At 42.1% G+C, this 19,254-nt stretch overlaps 1 protein-coding gene across 3 annotated transcripts in view; it reads left to right on the top strand.

Annotated features, from left to right (window-relative positions):
• Positions 1–19,254, top strand: part of APLP1 (amyloid beta precursor like protein 1) — an 83,166-nt gene that overhangs the window by 34,089 nt on the left and 29,823 nt on the right. For all 3 annotated transcript variants that reach the window (XM_060783908.2, XM_060783907.2, XM_060783909.2), the window contains exons 5-12: positions 3,759–3,937; positions 4,289–4,548; positions 7,263–7,393; positions 8,018–8,092; positions 10,010–10,168; positions 15,100–15,228; positions 15,622–15,721; positions 17,399–17,545. In XM_060783908.2, the coding sequence (XP_060639891.2) occupies positions 3,759–3,937; positions 4,289–4,548; positions 7,263–7,393; positions 8,018–8,092; positions 10,010–10,168; positions 15,100–15,228; positions 15,622–15,721; positions 17,399–17,545 (1,180 nt within the window). The remainder of the gene's footprint in view (positions 1–3,758; positions 3,938–4,288; positions 4,549–7,262; positions 7,394–8,017; positions 8,093–10,009; positions 10,169–15,099; positions 15,229–15,621; positions 15,722–17,398; positions 17,546–19,254) is intronic.

The following is a 19,254-nucleotide window of genomic DNA, read 5'->3' as shown; positions in this document are numbered from 1 at the left end:
GTGGAAGGCGGCCCCAGTCAGGGTTGGCTTGACATGCCTTCCTCTTGGCATATTTCTGTCTTTCACCCTCCATTTGTGCCTCTTCAAATTCTACAGCACTGCTGGTCACAGCTGACCTCCAGCTAGAGCGCTGGGCCAGGGCTTCCCAGTTCTTGGTGTCTATGCCACAGTTTTTAAGGTTGGCGTTGAGCCCATCTTTAAATCTCTTTTCCTGTCTTCCAACATTCTGTTTTCTGTTTCTGAGTTCGGAGTAGAGTAACTAACACAAAACACATTCTACAAAACAATCAAAAATTCCAAATAAATGAACACAATTGCAAAGTATTAATACAGTGCTCAGTACTTAATCTAGTCTCCAGGGTTAATGTCTAATTCAAGTACATCATTCCATTTACACCAGTGGTTCTCAACCTGTGGTGCGTAAGAACTAAAATATGGTTCACAACTTCACTGTTACTACACCATTGCAACAAGAGAGACTGGCCTCGCAAAGACCTCTTATAGTGTCAAGGCTTATTCAATATGGTTTTCTATGGGCAAGAAGATGGCAACTACTGGATGCCATAAGTTCTGTATCAGAAAGTAGAGCTGATGCGGTCTATCCAATGCAGTTTTCTGTATCAGCACCCCAAATAACCAAACCGAATCTAAAGATGACCAAAAACTAATTCGTAACCTTTTGAACCCCTGCTCTGCCATGGAAGCCCACTAGTTCTGGAGAGTGGTTCCTGGTCAAAATGGTCCCTGGTCAAAAAATAGATTGGGAACCACTGATTTACACACATGAGTTTTTGGGACTTGTCTTCTTGGATTTGATTTGCATAGCAAGTAAAAAAAAGTTGAATTTCTCTAAAGTTATTTATGTCCATTTCATCATTGAATTCCTTGACTCTTTATGTTTACTTTTTTGAAACCATGAAGTCCCATGTTCTTGCATACTATGAAATGTCGTTCAGTGCATTTCCAGATTTCCCTTATTGTGTAGCTAATTGTTTAGCAGCTAAAAGTAAAAAAATGTTATTAGGTCCTTATGTGGTAACTGAGCATTGAAAGCAGAGGAAACATTCAGCACTGCTAAGTCTGAAACAAATTGAACTTGTTGACTGATAATGCTATGTATTTTGTGAAAGATATCTCTCCAGAACATTGTGACAACAACACAATCTCACCACATGGTCATGTAGCTTCCTGGTAAATCACATCCCCTCCAGCACAGCAGATATAGATACTTGATAATCTCTGATATCTTCATTGGTGTTAAGCATCATCTATCAAGAAGTTTATATGCTGTCGCCTTAAAATGTGGTGAAATGATTTTAAGAGATATTTACAAACTCTATTCCAATTGCCATAAGCCAAAAGTTCCCAATCTTTAGTCCTCCAGGTTTTTGGACTTCAGCTCCCACAATTCCTAACAGCTGGTAAGCTGGTTGGTATTTCTGGGAGTTGAAGTCCAAAACACCTGGAGGACCAAAGGTTGGGAGCCACTACCATAAGATGGTGTGTCTTAGATCATGTTCCTGTTGGAGCTTTAAGCCATGCCTCTTTGAGCTCCTAGTAGAAAAGTAAAGTAAATGGAAACCAAACTTCTAGATCAAAACTTGTGCAATTTCATTAAAGACTCAAAGGGAGTAAGAGGGAAATTTGCCTGTTTATTACTTCCTTGTTTCTTAAAAAATGTAAACTACAGTTCAAGCTGTGAGGCATTATTTACCTTTGGAGATAATATTAAAGCATGGTTTAATGCAGTATCTGTCTTCATGCGAATGTATAAACCATTTTTATGTAATACTAGCTGTCCCCAGCCATGCTTTGCTGTGGCCTCAGTCTGGTTCCTTCCTTCCCTACCTCTTTCCTTCCTTCCCCCCCCCCCCCATTTTCTGTCCCTTCTTCTTTCTCTTCTTCCTTTCTTCTCTACCTCTTTCATTCCTTCTTTTCATCTCTCCTTCCTTCCCTCTTTCCCTTCCTCCTTCTCTCCATCCTTTCCTGTGGCTCTTTCCTTCATTCTTTCTCTCTTTCCTTCCTTCTCTCCTTCCTTCCTTTCCGCTTTCATTCCTTCACTCTTTTTTTCTTTTCTTTTCTCCTTCCTTCCTTCTTTCCCTCCCTTTTTCCTTCCTTCCCCACTTTTTCTTTCCCTTCATCTTTCTCTCCTTTCTGAATTCTCTAGCTCTTTCTTTCCTCTCAAAGCTGGGATGGTCAGCTCTTTCCCTTGAGCAGGAGGGTGTGGGGTCAGGGGAGATGTTTCCACGTATGCAATGTATCATCATTTAGGTTTTTGGGGGTGTAAAGTCCCTTCCACTGTGTTTTTCAGTATTTTTCTGAGTGAAGGTCACTTGTTGGTCCGTTAGGTGTCTTCTGGCCAAATTTTGTGTCATTTTGTCCTGTGGTTTTTGAGTTATGTTAATCCCACAAACAAACATTACATTTTTATTTATATAGATATATCTAATAATGTTACTTGGAACAGATGGCTTTGGGTAGTAATGATTGCTAAGTGCCATTGTTCCTCTGTCCCATGTAATGGAATTGAGCCTTGGAATGTTTCTTGCTTTCTCAAAGGGTAACATCTTCATATGCTGATTCAAACTGAGCCACTGGCTTGATCTACAGTGCGGTTTGAAACTGGATTATATGGTCAGCGTAGACTCATATAATGCAATTCAATGCAGTTAAACTGCATGGTATTGCAGTGTAGATCCAGCCACTGTTCGTTCTTAACTATGGTTAGTTTGGACCCATTATCCAAATTAAGTCACTAGTTCGCTGTAAATTTTTCAGGCTGCATGGTCATGTTCCAGAAACATTCTCCCCTGACGTTTCACACGCATCTATGGCAGGCATGCTCAGAGGTTGTGAGGTCTCTTGGAAACTAGGCAAGTGGGGTTTATATATCTGTGGAATGTCCAGGGTGGGAGAAAGAATGCTTGTCTGTTGGAGGTAGGTGTGAATGTTCCAATTGTCCACCTTGATTAGCATTTAATGGCCTAGCAGTTTTCAAGGTCTAGCTTCTTACTGCCTGGGGCGTCCTTTGTTGAGAAATGATTAGCTGTTCCTGATTGTTTCTTGTCTGGAGCTCCCCTGTCTTTATTTACTGTTGTGATTTTAGAGTTTTTTTTAATACTGATAGCCAGATTTTGTTCATTTTCATGGTTTCGTCCTTTTTGTTGAAATTGTCAACATGCTTGTGGATTTCAATGGCTTCTCTGTGTAGTCTGACATGGTAGTTGCTAGAGTGGTCCAGCATTTCTGTGCTCTCAAATTATATGCTGTGTCCAGGTTGGTTCATCAGGTGATCTGCTATGGCCGACTTCCCTGCTTAAAGTAGTCTGTAGTGCCTTTCATGTTCTTTGACTGTTTATGGTATTTTATTATTTCTTGTGTTTATTTTGATGCTATTTTGTTTCTTTGAATTTTGTTTTGTATTGTTATTCCTGGGCTAGGCCCCATGTTAACCGCCTTGAGTCCCCTTTGGGGAGATGGTGGAGGGGTATAAATAAAGATTGTTGTTGTTGTTGTTTGGGTGCTGCATTTGGTGGTTCCTATGTAGACTTGTCCACAGCTGCATGGTATACGGTAGACTCCTGCAGACCTCACAACCTCAAAAGATGCCTGCCATAGATGCAGGCAAAATGTCAGGAGAGAATGCTCCTGGAACATTGCCATACAGCCTGAAAAACTTACAGCAACCCAGGGATTGAAGCCATGAAAGCCTTCGACAACACATTAAATCACTAGTGTCCTTTGCCTCTTATTCCTAGGCCTGTAGTAAAGAGGACCTGGAGCTTCACAGCTATGGCATGCTGCTTCCCTGTGGGGCTGATCGTTTCCGAGGTGTTGAGTATGTGTGCTGCCCTTCACGCCCCCCACCGATCAGATTGGAACAAGCGACTGATGCTCCCCAGGTCCTCCCCCGTCAAAGGGAGGAAGCCTTGCACAGGTGAGCAGATGGCTTCTGAGTTAAGCCCACTCTGACTTCTCATGTGGTTTTCCCCTTCTGGATCTGGAACTTCAAAGGCACGCTATTCACCCCACATATTGGCAGATTTGAATTCAGCAGCGTATTGCCACAAAAATTGAGGGGGAGCTCCTACGTAATGGCATCCATTATAATTGGAGTCATGCTTCTCATCTTAGAAAACTGCTGAATTGGCAAATCCTACTCTGTTCCAATTTCACAAAATGTGTCTCTTCTCCCCCCTTCCCGTACCTTCTTGCCACCCACACAATTGCACTGTTTTCCTTGATCTTTTCCTATGGGAACATCCTGATTTGATTATATTTTCTTCAGCAACAAGGTTCCAACAGGACACATGCCAATGGAAGAGGAGGGTTTGGAAATAGAGGAAGAAGGGGCCATTGATGAAGAGGAAGAAGTGGATGAAGAAGATGAAGAGGATGGGGAGGAGATCCCTAGAGATGGCGTCCTTGATACCGATCCCTTCCCTCCTGCCTGGGATGACTATTTTGTAGAGCCAGGTTATTATGATGACAGCATTACTCAGACCACGATCACCACTACCACACAGACCACCGAAGAAGACATCAAAGGTGAGTTGAGAAGGATTCAACGAGTGTTAATGGTTGGGTTTGTTGTGGCCCATGATCCAGTTGAGGGATTATTGCTAACCTCTGGATCGGGGAGTGAATTGCTTTGATCTTAAGTACTGAATTATTCTCTGGGATCAATCCAGGAAGCAGTCGTCTACCAGGTGTTGGGATTCTGCCCTTTCAAGTTCCTCTGTTCATCAGATTTATTATTTTATTTTTATTATTATTTACCATATTTGTATACCGTCTTTCTCAGCCTGAAGGCGACTCAAGGCCGTTTACAGTCGGCAACAATTCAATGCCCCAACAACATAGAATACAGTTAAAACATTAGCATATAATATAAAAACCATATAAAAACATAAATTATCAGAGTCTCCTCACTAAAATGGTTTTCCAGTCACATCGTCCAGTCATTCCGTAGTTCTATATTTACCAGTTACACTGCATTTGCGAAAGCTTGCTCAAAAAGCCAGGTTTTGACTTGTTTACGAAATGTCAAAAGGGAGGGGGCTGCTCTAATATCCCTAGGAAGGGCGTTCCACAGCTGAAGGGTCACCACTGAGAAGGCCCTGTCTCTCGTCCCCACCAGACACATCTGCAAAGGGGGCGGGATTGAGAGCAGGGCCTCCTCAGATTATCTTAAAGTCCTAAATGGTTCATAAGGAGAGTACGTTCGGACAGGTAAGTTGGGCCGGAACCGTTTAGGGCTTTATAGGCTAAAGCCAGCACTTTGAATTGTGCCCGGTAGCAAACTGGCAGCCAGTGGAGCTGGCGCAGATATAATTTTGCCTTGTCATTTCTCATTTTGGTTTTTCTGTACAGAGATCTCTACCGACCAAATGAATAATAAAGGGCTGTAGGACTGTTACCTACAGTCACTGGTTTTGTCCACAGCTCCCCAGTTATGAACTGAATGGGTGGGGCTTTGGAACAGGGGTCTCCTCCATTATCTGCAGGTTAAATTTGGGTTGCCTGCAGGCCAGATCTGACTCACAAACTAGAGTTTGGCTCCATTTCCTTGGCATGATTGAAGTGAAGGACAAGCAAAGTCACCATACTGATAAGCCTGTAGAAAGAGAGCTAGTGTACAGTGTCTGTCAAAGTTGGGAGAGGCCCGTAAGAGATTATTTCCAAGAGTTTCCTCAAACCTAGAACCAGCTGTGAGGTCAGCATTACCAATTGGGGCATTTCCAAATGGTAGAACCATTGGAATATCTGCTGCAGGTGGATGGCCGCTGGCACACGAAAGGAGGGATGCTTCCAGTCAGCAACAACAGGGAGAGGGTGGGAAGGAAATGCTCAGCTGCTTCTCATGGGCACGTCTCCTTCTCTTCCTCCTCACAATGGGATGTCTGTTTTGAGGCAGCTCGGAACCTGACTCTTCCTGACACAAAAGAGAGTGTGCCTTGAGCCAAAGTAGCCCTCAATGTGGGGCCCGTAGGAGCACTCGTGCCTCCATCAGCACAGAACTTAGTGTCTCTGGGTTGTTGCTGTGGGATATTGTACCATGGAAAATTGAGGAAGATTTCATTGTGTGTGTGTGTGTGTGTGTGATAAAAGGGTGTAGATAGGGCAATTCCGCAATGTACAGTCAGAGCTTGGGACAATTGTGTTGTTGTTGTTGTTATATCCAAAATCCCTCTGATAGTATGACCAAGCTGTTGAAGATTCTGGGAGTAACTGTACTAAGTACAGTTACTAGTATGGAGTAACTGTTTCAAGATATGTGTGTGTTTGTATAACAGTATATACTCGAGTATAAGCCAAGTCTTCCAGCCCTTTTTTTAGGCCAAAAAAGCCCCACCCTTGTCTTATACTCGAATCAAGGTTATTTCTTATTTTATTCTATTGTTGTTATTATTACATTTATAATTTTACTCTATTATTATTACATTTACATTTTTTATTCTATTGTTATTTTATTACATTTATTATTTTACTCTATTATTATTACATTTATTATTTTACTCTATTATTATTACATTTATTATTTTATTACTAGGTTCTTGTGGGTTTTTTCGGGCTATAGGGCCATGTTCTAGAGGCATTTCTCCTGACGTTTCACCTGCATCTATGGCAAGCATCCTCAGAGGTGAGGTCACCTCTGAGGATGCTTGCCATAGATGCAGGCGAAACGTCAGGAGAAATGCCTCTAGAACATGGCCATATAGCCCGAAAAAACCCACAAGAACTGAGTGATTCCGGCCATGAAAGCCTTTGACAATACAATATATTTTATTACTGTTATTATTAAATTTCTGTTATATTACTCTAGTATTGTTTTTGTTTTACGTTTATTATTTTACTCTCATTATTATTAGAAGGATATGTAAGCACATTTACATTGAAGAGAGTTAGAATAATGGTTTAATCAGAGTTGGACAGTCTTATCTTAAATTACAGTTGAATGTAAATATTTAAAACCTTCTGGTGCCTCAATTAATGTAATTTTATTGATATCGATTTTATTTTTAAATTTACCAGTAGCTGCTGCATTTCCCACCCTCGACTTATACTCGAGTCTATACATTTTCCCAGTTTTTTGTGGTAAAATTAGGTGCCTCAGCTTATGTTCGGGTCAGCTTATACGCAAATATATATGGTAGGTTGACCTCAGAGTGGGGAAGTTCCACTGGAGTTTTGGCTGTATCCACTTTAAATGGTGAAGTTGAGGGAGGTCAATAGGTGTAACAAATGACTTATCTTTGTAGTGACTCCCACTCCTCGCCCCACTGATGGTGTGGATGTTTACTTTGAAATGCCTGGAGATGGGAATGAGCATGCTAACTTTCTGCGTGCCAAGATGGACTTGGAAGAGCGCCGCATGAAACAGATCAATGAGGTAAGTGCAGATGGAAAAAGTGACGTTGATTGGCATCTCTCCTCTTTCATAGTTTGTGGATATTTGTTTTTAATTGCATACATAAAATACTTTGTATTTTTGAAGATCATTTGGGCCATCTTAGAAAATAACTAAGTCTTAGATCTTTCTCCAAATCCAAATTAGGGACCTCATCACACTAGAGAATGAATCCACTTTAAATCCGGTTTCTGCTTCCTACAGAATTTTGGGGTTTGTAGTTTAGGGAGGAGCCTTTAACAGCCTCACTAAACTACAAAGCCCATAAATATGCAGTAGGCAGAAACCAGATTTAAACTGGATTCATTCATGTGAAGAAGTAGTAAGTATGGAAAATTACCTTTTTGAGAGAAAATTCCCAGGATCCCCCAAACAGTATGACCACTGGAGATCGTGTTGGGAGATTGTATCTTAAAATGAAATTTTTCTAAGTTCTCTAAGTTTTGGAGTGTTTAGTACACTAGTCTCCTAGGCGTCGTCATAATTAATTCAGGAGATGGATGGGTGGTTACCAAAAAGCACAAAACAGGGGTTAAGTTGCATGACAGACTAAAATGTGGACTTCTAAGACATTACTGATACTCATTGCTTTGTTCCAATTGACAGGTAATGAAGGAATGGGCCGAGGCTGACAACCAAGCAAAGAACCTGCCCAAGACAGACCGACAGGCCCTCAATGAGGTGAGATTTGCTTTGGGTCTAACCTATCTTTGAGCCCGCATCTCCTTCTATGAACTGGTGCAGGCTTTGAGATCTGCTGGGGAGGCCCTTCTCTCAGTCCCACCACCATCACAGGTGCGGTTGGTGGGGACGGAGAGAGGGCCTTCTCGGTGGTAGCTCCTTAGCTCTGGAATGCCCTCTGTAGAGAGATTAGATTAGCTCCAAATCTCCAAACCTTCCATTCAATCCTAAAAACATGACTATTTACATGACCTGGAGTAATGTACTATAGTCATGTGATGATGTTGACCATTGTTATTTTGCACTTTAGTTTGTGTTTGAAGAAACTCAATGACACAGGTATGACTGTGTTTTAGAATTTTTAAGATTTTTAATTTTATCAGTTGACATTGTCCATTGTTTGTATTCAGTCAAATTGTGCATTATTTTGATGATATGTAATTCTATTTTGTGTTTTATTAGCCGCCCCTAGTCCCTTTAGTAAGATAGTGGTGGGGTACAAATAAATTATTATTATTATTATTATTATTATTATTATTATTATTATTATTTGGAGCAGATTGCATTGAAATGAGCTTTAAAAGAGCTTCTTCCATTTGCTTGCTTATAAAGTCAGTTTGCTGAAAGGTACAAGATAGTCCTCTTTAGTATTGGCCCCATGCATATGGAATTCCATGTGTTCTCTATATTTTAGAATGCTTTAACCAGATTCCTCCAGCATTTGAAGGGGCAGCAAAAGTGGCCTTGATGGTGGTGCCTGCTTTATAAAATACTCTTCCCGAAGAGATTCCCTAGCATTATTTCAGTATAATCTGGATACCAAGTGAATTCTTCTAAAAGTGAAACCTTACATCCCTGTGATGTTCTTGTAGTCCTCTTTTTTTTTGAAGAATTGCCCCAATCCTCTTTATGTGTTTATTGTATGTTTATTGTAGAATTGTAAGCCACTCCACAAATTTATTTGAAATTTGGAGTGTACATTCTCTGAATAAATGTAAGAATTAAAATCACTGCTGAAGGGAGGAATTGATCTGTGGGTTTTTCCCAACCTACAAAGCCACCAGTCTATTAGAGGAGGCAATGCATGCAAACCAACCTTCAGATGTAGGGCTGGAGATTTAATACAGCTGGTAAATCATCAGCAATTATAAGATCTATCAACCAAAAGGTTGCAAGTTCGAACCTCGAGTTGACGTGAGCTGCCAACTGTCAGCCTAGCTCATTGTTTACCTAAGGAATTCGAAAACAGCTTTAGCTGTGATTAGAGAAATTAGGTACAGCTAAAAACGGGGGAGGTGTTTTACGAAGCCATAAAGAAAAAAGATCAGAAAATGCTGGGCAACCAAAAGGAAGGAGGAAGTCCTGACGGTTCTTTGTCATAGAGGATAGAGCAACAGCAACCCCTGGATTCGAGCCCAACCTTCCATGGCACTAAAAACAGCTGGACACTGTTTCTAAACAAACCACCTCCTTTTGTTGTCTGTCTGTCTGTGTATTGTCTATACAAAGTGGCATTTAATGTTTGCTGTGTATGTGTACTGTGATCCGCCCTGAGTCCCCTTCGGGGTGAGAAGGGCGGAATATAAATAAAGTATTATTATTATTATTATTATTATTATATGTAGAACATTCTCTGAATAAATGTAAGAATTAAAATCACTGCTGAAGGGACTTAAATTGTCAACTTGTGGCCCTGCAAAAGCTATGGGACTGCAGGTTCTATCACTCTTCAGCATAGTCTGTACTTCCCAGGACTAAGTGCCATTTCAGCCCAACAACATTTGGTTTCCTGATGGTGTCGTGCCGAGTTCTTCAATAGGCGCTGGCCTGTTCGACTTCTGCATTGTGGCAGCACTGTATGCTCTCAGCTATTCATCAATCTACTCAACCTTACCTGAAGTTTCTTTGCTTTCCCAGCACTTCCAGTCTATCCTTCAGACACTGGAAGAACAGGTGGCGAGGGAGAGGCAGCGGCTGGTGGAGACTCATCTGGCCCGTGTTGTGGCACTGCTGAACGATAATCGTCGTGCAGCTTTGGAGAGTTACCTGACTGCTGTGCAGAATGATAATCCCCAGGTGAGTACAGGTGTGGTGAGGGAAGCTTTGAGTAAGGGTTCCCTAGAAATAAGCTCAAAGCTACTGTAATTTATTTACAAATCATATTTGTATCCTATCTTTTCTCCAATGAGCTTAAGGAAATGTATATGCCACTTGTCCCTGTCTATTGTGCTCATGGATTCCTGGTTATTTATTTATCGAGTCATCCTCAACCAGAACATTGTATTACATTTCTAACAGAACAAACAAACAAACAGATAAAAAAACAAAAAACACAAATTTTGCAAACTTGGTAGCTGATTAAATGTCCTTTGACCAGTGTCTGGCCACTTGGAGTGCCTCTGGTGTTGCCGCAAGAAGGTCCTCCATCGTGGATGTGGCAGGGCTCAGGTTGCATTGCAGCAGGTGGTCAGTGGTTTGCTCTTCTCCGCACTTGCATGTCGTGGATTCCACTTTGTGACCCCATTTCTTAAGATTGGCTCTGCATCTCGTGACAGAGCGCAGTCTGTTCAGCGCCTTCCAAGTCACCCAGTTCTCTGTGTGCCCAGGGGGGAGTCTCTCATCTGGTATCACCCACGGATTGAGGTGCTGGGTTTGAGCCTGCCACTTTTGAACTCTCGCTTGCTGAGGTGTTCCAGCGAGTGTCTCTGTAGATCTAAGAAAACTATTTCTTGATTTAAGTCATTGACGTGCTGGCTGATACCCAAACAGGGGATGAGCTGGAGATGTCTCTGCCTTGGTCCTTTCACTATTGGCTGCTACTTCCCGGCGGATGTCAGGTGGTGCAATACCGGCTAAGCAGTGTAATTTCTCCAGTGGTGTAGGGCGCAGACACCCTGTGATAATGCGGCATGTCTCATTAAGAGCCACTTCCACTGTTTTAGTGTGGTGAGATGTGTTCCACACTGGGCATGCGTACTCAGCAGCAGAGTAGCATAGCGAAAGGGCAGATGTCTTCACTGTATCTGGTTGTGATCTCCAGGTTGTGCCAGTCAGCTTTCGTATGATATTGTTTCTAGCACCCACTTTTTGTTTGATGTTCAGGCAGTGCTTCTTGTAGGTCAGAGAACGGTCCAGAGTGACTCCCAGGGGATGATCAAGGGTCTGGAGAACAAGCCCTATGAGGAGCGGCTTAGGGAACTGGGCATGTTTAGCCTGAAGAAGAGAAGGCTGAGAGGAGATATGATAGCCATGTATAAATATGTGAGAGGAAGCCACAGGGAGGAGGGAGCAAGCTTGTTTTCTGCTTCCTTGGAGACTAGGACGCGGAACAATGGCTTCAAACTACAAGAGAGGAGATTCCATCTGAACATGAGGAAGAACTTCCTGACTGTGAGAGCCGTTCAGCAGTGGAACTCTCTGCCCCGGAGTGTGGTGGAGGCTCCTTCTTTGGAAACTTTTAAGCAGAGGCTGGATGGCCATCTGTCAGGGGTGATTTGAATGCAATATTCCTGCTTCTTGGCAGGGGGTTGGACTGGATGGCCCATGAGGTCTCTTCCAACTCTTTGATTCTATGATTCTATGATTTGGGTGCGCTGCAATGCTCCAGTGGGATTCCTTCCCAGGTGATCTTCAGAGCTCGGGATGCTTGTCTGTTCTTAAGGTGAAAGGCACATGTCTGTGTTTTAGATGGATTAGGGATCAGTTGGTTTTCCCTGTAGTAGGCAGTTAGAGCACCTAGAGCTTCGGAGAGCTTCTGTTCAACCATCTCAAAGCTCCCTGCTTGAGCGGTAATGGCACGATCATCAGCATAGATGAAACTCTCTGTCCCTTCTGGCAGTGGCTGATCACTTGTGTAGATGTGGATGGAGCGAGCACGCTCCCCTGAGGCAGGCCGTTCTTCTGTTTCTGCCATCTGCTTCTCTGGCCCTGAACTCAACAAAAAATCTCCTGTTTTGTAGCAGGTTTCCTATGAGACGGGTGAGATGGTAGTCCTTTGTGATATTATACATTTTTCTCAGGAGGAGGCGGTGGTTCACAGTGGTACAGGTGGATTCCTGGTGGTACAGCATGTTAAACAACTGAGCTGCTGAAATCACTATTAGTCCCAGCTTCTTCCAACCTAGCAGTTCGAAAACATGCAAAAATGAGTAAATAAATAGGTACTGCTTCTGCGGGAAGGTAACAGTACTCCATGGAGTCATGCTGGCTACATGACCTTGGAGGTGTCTACGGACAATGCCAGCTCTTCAGCTTAGAAACTGAAATGAGCACCACCCCCCAGAGTAGGACACAACTAGGCTTAATGTCAGGGGAAACCTTTACGTTTACTTTATTGTGCTCACAATCACAGGTAAGAAAGGCAGAGAGGGAGTGTCAGGTCCAAGCTCACTCAGTGAGTGCCACCTCTTAGTAGAGGACCTGAATTTCTGAAGTCCCCACTCAGCACCCGCAACAATACTTCATACCAGCTGTGTGTAATGGTGGGATAAAGGCATGTTCCCCCTCTTGGGATGATTTTGCTTTCTTCTGCTTCCTCATCCAACCACTTGTCAGTTGTTTCTTTCATTTGGCCATTTCCAGAAACAATTAATTCCTCTCCGTACCTGTTACAATGGCACCTTTGTACTTGTTCTAGAGGCAATTCCTTGTTCAGTTGACAGTAACCTCTTTAACTATTCTTTCCTGTTGCCTTCACTCCCTTTCATGCTTCTGTTTTTACATCAGTGATAGTGCCAGTACTTGTGCTGGGATTTAGGATGGCAAGTTCAGCAAGAATGCCAATTGAATCAAGCACCTCTGGGCAGTTTGGATTCAGTTGATAACAAACTTGACATGGTACCAGAATCTTTCTTTGGCGGCTTATCTCTTTTTAATAATAATAATAATAATAATAATAATAATAATAATGGAGCCCCCAGTTGTGCAATGGATTAAACCCTTGTGCTGGCAGGGCTGAAGATCGACAGGTCAGCGATTCAAATCTGGGGAGAGTGCAGTGAGCTCCTTCTGTCAGCTCCAGCACCCCATGCAGTGACATGAGAGAAGCATCCCACAAGGATGTAAAACATCAAAACATCTGGGATTCCCTGAGCAACGTCCTTGCAGATGGCCAATTCTCTAACACCAGAAGCGACATTATTTTGAGGTCACTCCTGACATGAAAATAATAATAATAATAATAGTAATAATAATAATAATAATAATAATAATAATAATTTATTTGTAGACCACACTAAATCCTCGAAGAAATTCGGGGCGGTTTCCAACATATATGGCAAACATTCAGTGCCAACGAGGAGAATACATATAAACAAATTACATCAAAGCAAAAAAAAAGCAGCCTAATTTTAAACTGAATGACAAACAAAATTAACCAAAGATAAAACTTAACATAACCCAATATTTGCTTTAGAAATATTTTTTTCATTAAAAAATAATGGTAGCTGTGGAAGATTTGGAACAATTGGCTTCCAAATCTTCAATCATTTTGGTCACCCTTGTCTAACTTGTCGATACCCGTCTGGAATTGCGGTGCCCAGAACATTGGACAAACAAATTCCAGGGCAGTCTGAAAATAATTTTTTCGATCTCTGTTGTCATATTGAAAATTGGCAGGATTTGTAGAGTAGAAGAAGCTGAATTCAGAAAAGCTGTATCTTAACGGCATGTCAAGTTATAAGTAATGTTAATTATTGTGCTTAGAATTGACTCCACCTCTTCCTTTAGCAAAAACAGCTGCAAAGGATGGGTAATGGTGTAGGTCAGGACAGTGAGGTCAGAGAAGGGAAATTTAACACACACACAACACCATTTCCTGTTACAAATCCACTGTGAGAGCTCATGTCCAGTAGAGGTATGACACTTGGAAGGAGAGCAGGACAGAAATACAGGGTTCAACCCCCCCCCCCCCCCAATCCTGTGTTCCTTTTGTAAAGGAAGCTTCCCAATTAATCCTTTATATTTTACATCTCAGTAAAGGATTTTTTGAAAGGACCAGGCTACAGGATAAAATATTGCCAACTTTCTGCTTTTTCTTTGTGTCAGGAGATGTTTTGCCCAGATGTTTTGATGTTTTGCCATCCTTGTGGGAGGCTTCTCTCATGTCCCCACATGGTGAGCTAGAGCTGACAGAGGGAGCTCATCCATGCTCTCCCCGGATTCGAACCTCCGACCTGTCGATCTTCAGTCCTGCCAGCACAAGGGTTTAACCCATTGTGCCACCGGGGTCTCCTGACTTTCTAGTTATGTGCTACTTTCACACTTTATCATCACCAGCCCAATGGTAGCATGGCAGTATATTGACAACTAAGGACCAGCTTTAGCACAGCAGGTTAATCACCAGGTGCAGCTGCAGTAAACCTTCCCCACCAAAAGGTTGACAGTTTGAAGCCAGGTCAGGGTGAGCTCCTGACCTTCAGCCCAGCTCCCCCGCCCAACTAGCAGATTGAAAACAGCAATATGAGTAGATGAATAGGAACCACATTAAGTGGGGATATATTTTAGACACAGTGTTTCAGAGCAAAGTTTACAAACAAAGAAAGCTCTTCGGCAAGGAGATGGAGCAACAGCACCCTCCTGTGGCCAGAACCGAGCACAGCCTCCAAAAGATGCCGAATGATGAAAAAAATCCTAAATATACCTCTGTCTGTCTTGTCATTGTATAGTCAGCATTGAATGTTTGGCATATATGTGTTCTGTGAACTGCAGTGAGTCCCCTTCAGGGTGAGAAGGTGAGAAGGGCGGAATTTCAGTACTGTAAATAGATAAATAAATAGGTAAGGTTTATGTCCATGGGAGCATGACTAAATGGGTCATGGCTCAGGTTACACAGGTGATGTCTTTCACTGTGGCTCACATTCTGTACTTTCCACGCTTATGCCAAATATGGGTGTCAATAAAGAGAAAGAGGTAAGTGTGCATGCTGGTTCTTCTGATATTAGGAGAGAATGGGAAAGGGATAACTAGCATTCAGCTGATATATTTCATATTATTTCCCTTTATCCCAGCCGGATCGCGTCCTGGCAGCTCTGAAGAGGTATGTGAAGGCAGAACAGAAGGATCAACGCCACACCCTCCGCCATTACCAACACGTGGCGGCTGCGGATCCTGAGAAGGCTGAACAAATGAAGTTCCAGGTGTGAATCCCCCTCCCCATTTAATCCATCCTCCCATTTCTGACTTTGTGTCTACCTTTATATGAAAGTGGGTGGCCAACATGTAACCCATGGGCCTTGTGTGCCACTTCCATTTTTTTTTTTTTTTTGCAGTCCCAGAGTGCTTTAACTGACTAAACTTAAACACCAAAAAAAGAACATAGCTGTCTTAGAAACCTCCAGGAATCATACTTTGCCATTAAATCCCATTGTATACCCCTCTGGACTTATTTTGACTTCAAGAGATGTAGTTAAACAGGGGCTGGAATGATAGCCTCTTCACTTTTGCATGGAGAGGGTGGTGCAACCAATAGTGGCTCGCAGAAACTTTGTCATTCGGGGAATGTTGGTCCATGTTGCCTTCTTCTTCTCTAGGTGTACACACACCTCCATGTAATTGAAGAACGGATGAATCAGAGCCTGGCTTTGCTCTACAAGAATCCCCAGCTGGCTCAGGAGCTTCGAGGAGACATTGGTAAGTACCCAAATCCGTTTCACACAATGCAGTATCTCCCTTCCCCTTTCAATTCTCTTCCCAACCTCCCTTTTAAACCAGGGACAGATTTACCATTAGCCAAGAGCCGTGATGGCACAGTGGGTTAATGTTTTTGTTGTGAGGCAATCTCTCATAGCTCAAGGATGATTGTCTTCCAGATGTGGTGTCTTGGTGGTGGGTCTGTAGGTGGCTGTGGAGCCCTATTCTTGATCCAAATGTTCTTCCACAGTGAGGACATTGGTTTCCAGACAAAAGGTGGTTCCAGTCAGGGTTGGCTTGATGTGCCTTCCTCTTGGCACGTTTCTCCCTTTCACCCTCCATTCATGCCTCTTCAAATTCTTCAGCACTGCTGGTCACAGCTGATCTCCAGTTAGAGCGCGCAAATGCCAGGGCTTCCCAGTTCTCGGTGTCTATGCCACAGTTTTTAAGGTTGGCTTTGAGGCCATCTTTAAATCTCTTTTCCTGTCCACCAACATTCCGTTTCCTATTCTTGAGTTCGCAGTAGAGTAACTGCTTTGGGAGACGGTGATCGGGCATTTGGACAACACATAGTTGATGGCGTAGGAGCATCACTTCAATGCTGGTGGTCTTTGCTTCTTCCGGCACACTGACATTTGTCCGCCAGTCTTCCCACGAGATTTGCAGGATTTTTGAGGCCAGCATTAATGGAATAGTTCCAGGAGTTTCGTATGACATCTGTAGACAGTCCACGTTTCACAGGCATATAGCAGGGTTGGGAGGACAATGGCTTTATAAATAAGCACCTTGGTCTCCCTACGTATGTCCCGGTCCTCAAACACTCTCTGCTTCATTCGGAAAAATGCTGTACTCGCAGAGCTCAGGCAGTGTTGTATTTCATTGTCAATGTTGACTTTTGTGGAGAGGTAGCTGCCAAGGTAACGGAAATGGTCAACATTTTCTAATGTTACACCATTAAGCTGTATTTCTGACATTGCAAAGGGATTGGCTGGTGTCTACAGCAGAGGCCCACTGGATAGGCATGTAGAAGAGGGCTCTCATCCGTGTTGTTCCAACACTGTGGAAAACACTTCCTTAAAGTTGCCATCAGTTCCCACTCTGGCTGGTTTTAGGAAGGGTATGAAGACATGTTTTAGCCTGGCCTCTTGCACTGTTTCGATTATTATGATTGTTTTGACAGTTTGTCTGATTAGTTATTGGTGATGTCTCTTAGCTGTCATGTACATCATGTTTCTTCACTGAAAAGGGGAGGGGAATACAGTATTGATTGATTGATTGCACTTATATACTGCTTTTCTCAACCCTGCAGGGGTCTCAAAGCAGTTCACAACATAATCAATGGCAGATTTGATGGTAATACTATTACTAGAAGCAGTAATATTACTAGTAGTGGCAGATTTGGTGGTAATATTATTACTAGAAGCAATAATATTGAAGTCTAATGCTTACAAAACAAAATAAGCTGCAATCTTTTACCAATTTCCATTACCCTGAAGCAAACTGGAAAAAGATATTTTCTGCAAATATTAGATTTATACAGAAATTCTTTCCATCATAGCAATGGCAGACAGTTGTGAAACCTGAATAGGCACGTTCACAATCTTCCTAGAAGTTAAATTCCTGGTCCTTCACTAGACCTCAAAATAATTTATTCTTTTGGGGACAATGTTCTTTCAGAGGAGTTGCTGCGATCAGAACGGGTCTCCACCAGCGACCTCCTCACTACTTCCATCTCAGAGACTCGCACCACAGAGGAGTTCCTGCCCATGGACAGCAATGAGGACCTTGTTTCGGAAAGCCGTTCTTACCCTCGTGATGGAGAAGGTGAGTGCCCCGTGTCTGGATTAGGCGCTTTGCTTAGCAGAGGTGAGGAGTGTAGCCTGCTGGCAGTCCTTGCACATCATAGCTGATATCAGGACAGTACAAATGATATTGACTCATAGGAAGTGTGGCCTATGGATGAAACTAGAAGGATGCCCAGGGAAGCCAGAATGGCTCCCTTCCTCTTGTCCTTCCGGTGACAGCCTAAAACCTTTTTTATTCATACAGGAGGTGCTGTAGTTTTATAATAATCATACTAATACTACTACTAATAATAATAATACAACAGCCAGCAGAGTGATCTTGTTTGCTGTGGACTCATCTTGTTGTGTTTCAAATAATAGTAATAATAATAATAATAATAATAATAATAATGATAATCACAAGCCAATAAAGGTGGCCCCAGTGGTGATTGGCACACTCAGTGCAGTCCCTAAAGACCTTGGCCTGCACTCAAGCACAATCGGCGCTGACAACATTACCATCTATCAGCTGCAGAAGGCCACCTTACTGGGATCTGCACGCATTATTTGCCGATACATCACACAGTCCTAGACACTTGGGAAGTGTCCGACGTGTGATCCAGTACAACAGCCAGCAGAGTGATCTTGTTTGCTGTGGACTCATCTTGTTGTGTTTCTAATAATAATAATAATAATAATAATAATAATAATAATAATTTATTTATATCACGCCACCATCTCTCAAAAGGGACTTGGGGAGCTTACAAAAGCACGTAGTAGTGCAATGATGGGCAACCTTTTGAGCTTGGTGTGTCAATACTTCCAAAAAAAATGAGCATAACTCGAGTGGGGTGTCACTTCGAGAAAAAAAACCATAATTTCATGATATTTATAGTTTAATAACAAAAATATATTATTGTCATATATAACTGTATTTAATAAACCAAAAACTAATTATTTAACTTACCTGCTTTTTCTATAATGTCATATATCTCGGCATTATAGAAAAATGCTGGTGTAGGAGCCGAGGATGAAATATCCTTCTTGGGATGCGCCCCCATCTTCTCTGTATGCGGCCGCATGTGGCTGTGTGTCATCAAAAATGGCTACGCGTGTCAGTGCTGACACACGTGTCATAGGTTCGCCATCATGGTAGTAGTGCAACAAATACACAAGGTACAGTAAAATACATATAACAGTGTCAATCTACATAAACCAATATATCCAGAACAGTGTATAAACCCCTTCTAGTTTAAATAAAATACTCAGTATTTTAAATTAAAATATAGCCATATCAATGTCAGTCGCATGAAATGAAAGAGTATATGCATTGAATATGTCGAATTATTTTTAACTGCCAGTTTTAATGTTTATATTTTATTCTGTTTTAATGTTTGTATATTCATATCTTTTAAATTGTGTACTAATGCTTTTATTTTAAGCCGCCTTGAGTCCCATTCAGGGGAGATAAAGTGAGATATAAATAAATGTGGTAATAATAATAATAATTTTAAAAGAGCAAGAAAACAATAGCAAAACAAGCAAGAAGACAAAATAACACAGAAAAAATTGGAATGTTTTACTACAGCAGTTAGTTGTCAAACACATCTAATGTTTCCTTTTTGCAATAACCGAACAAATACAAGGTATCTATTTGAAAGTGTTGGGTGATGAGCTGTTAAATTGCATTTTCCAGTACCATTTTGACTTTACATCTTATACTTGTTTTCTTATTGTGTATGTTTGTTT

The sequence above is a fragment of the Anolis sagrei genome, chromosome X (assembly GCF_037176765.1).
Source record: "Anolis sagrei isolate rAnoSag1 chromosome X, rAnoSag1.mat, whole genome shotgun sequence".
NCBI classification, from domain to species: Eukaryota; Metazoa; Chordata; class Lepidosauria; order Squamata; family Dactyloidae; genus Anolis; species Anolis sagrei.
The sequence above is the reverse complement of the archived record's forward strand: the minus strand, read 5'-3'. Positions and strand labels throughout refer to the sequence as shown.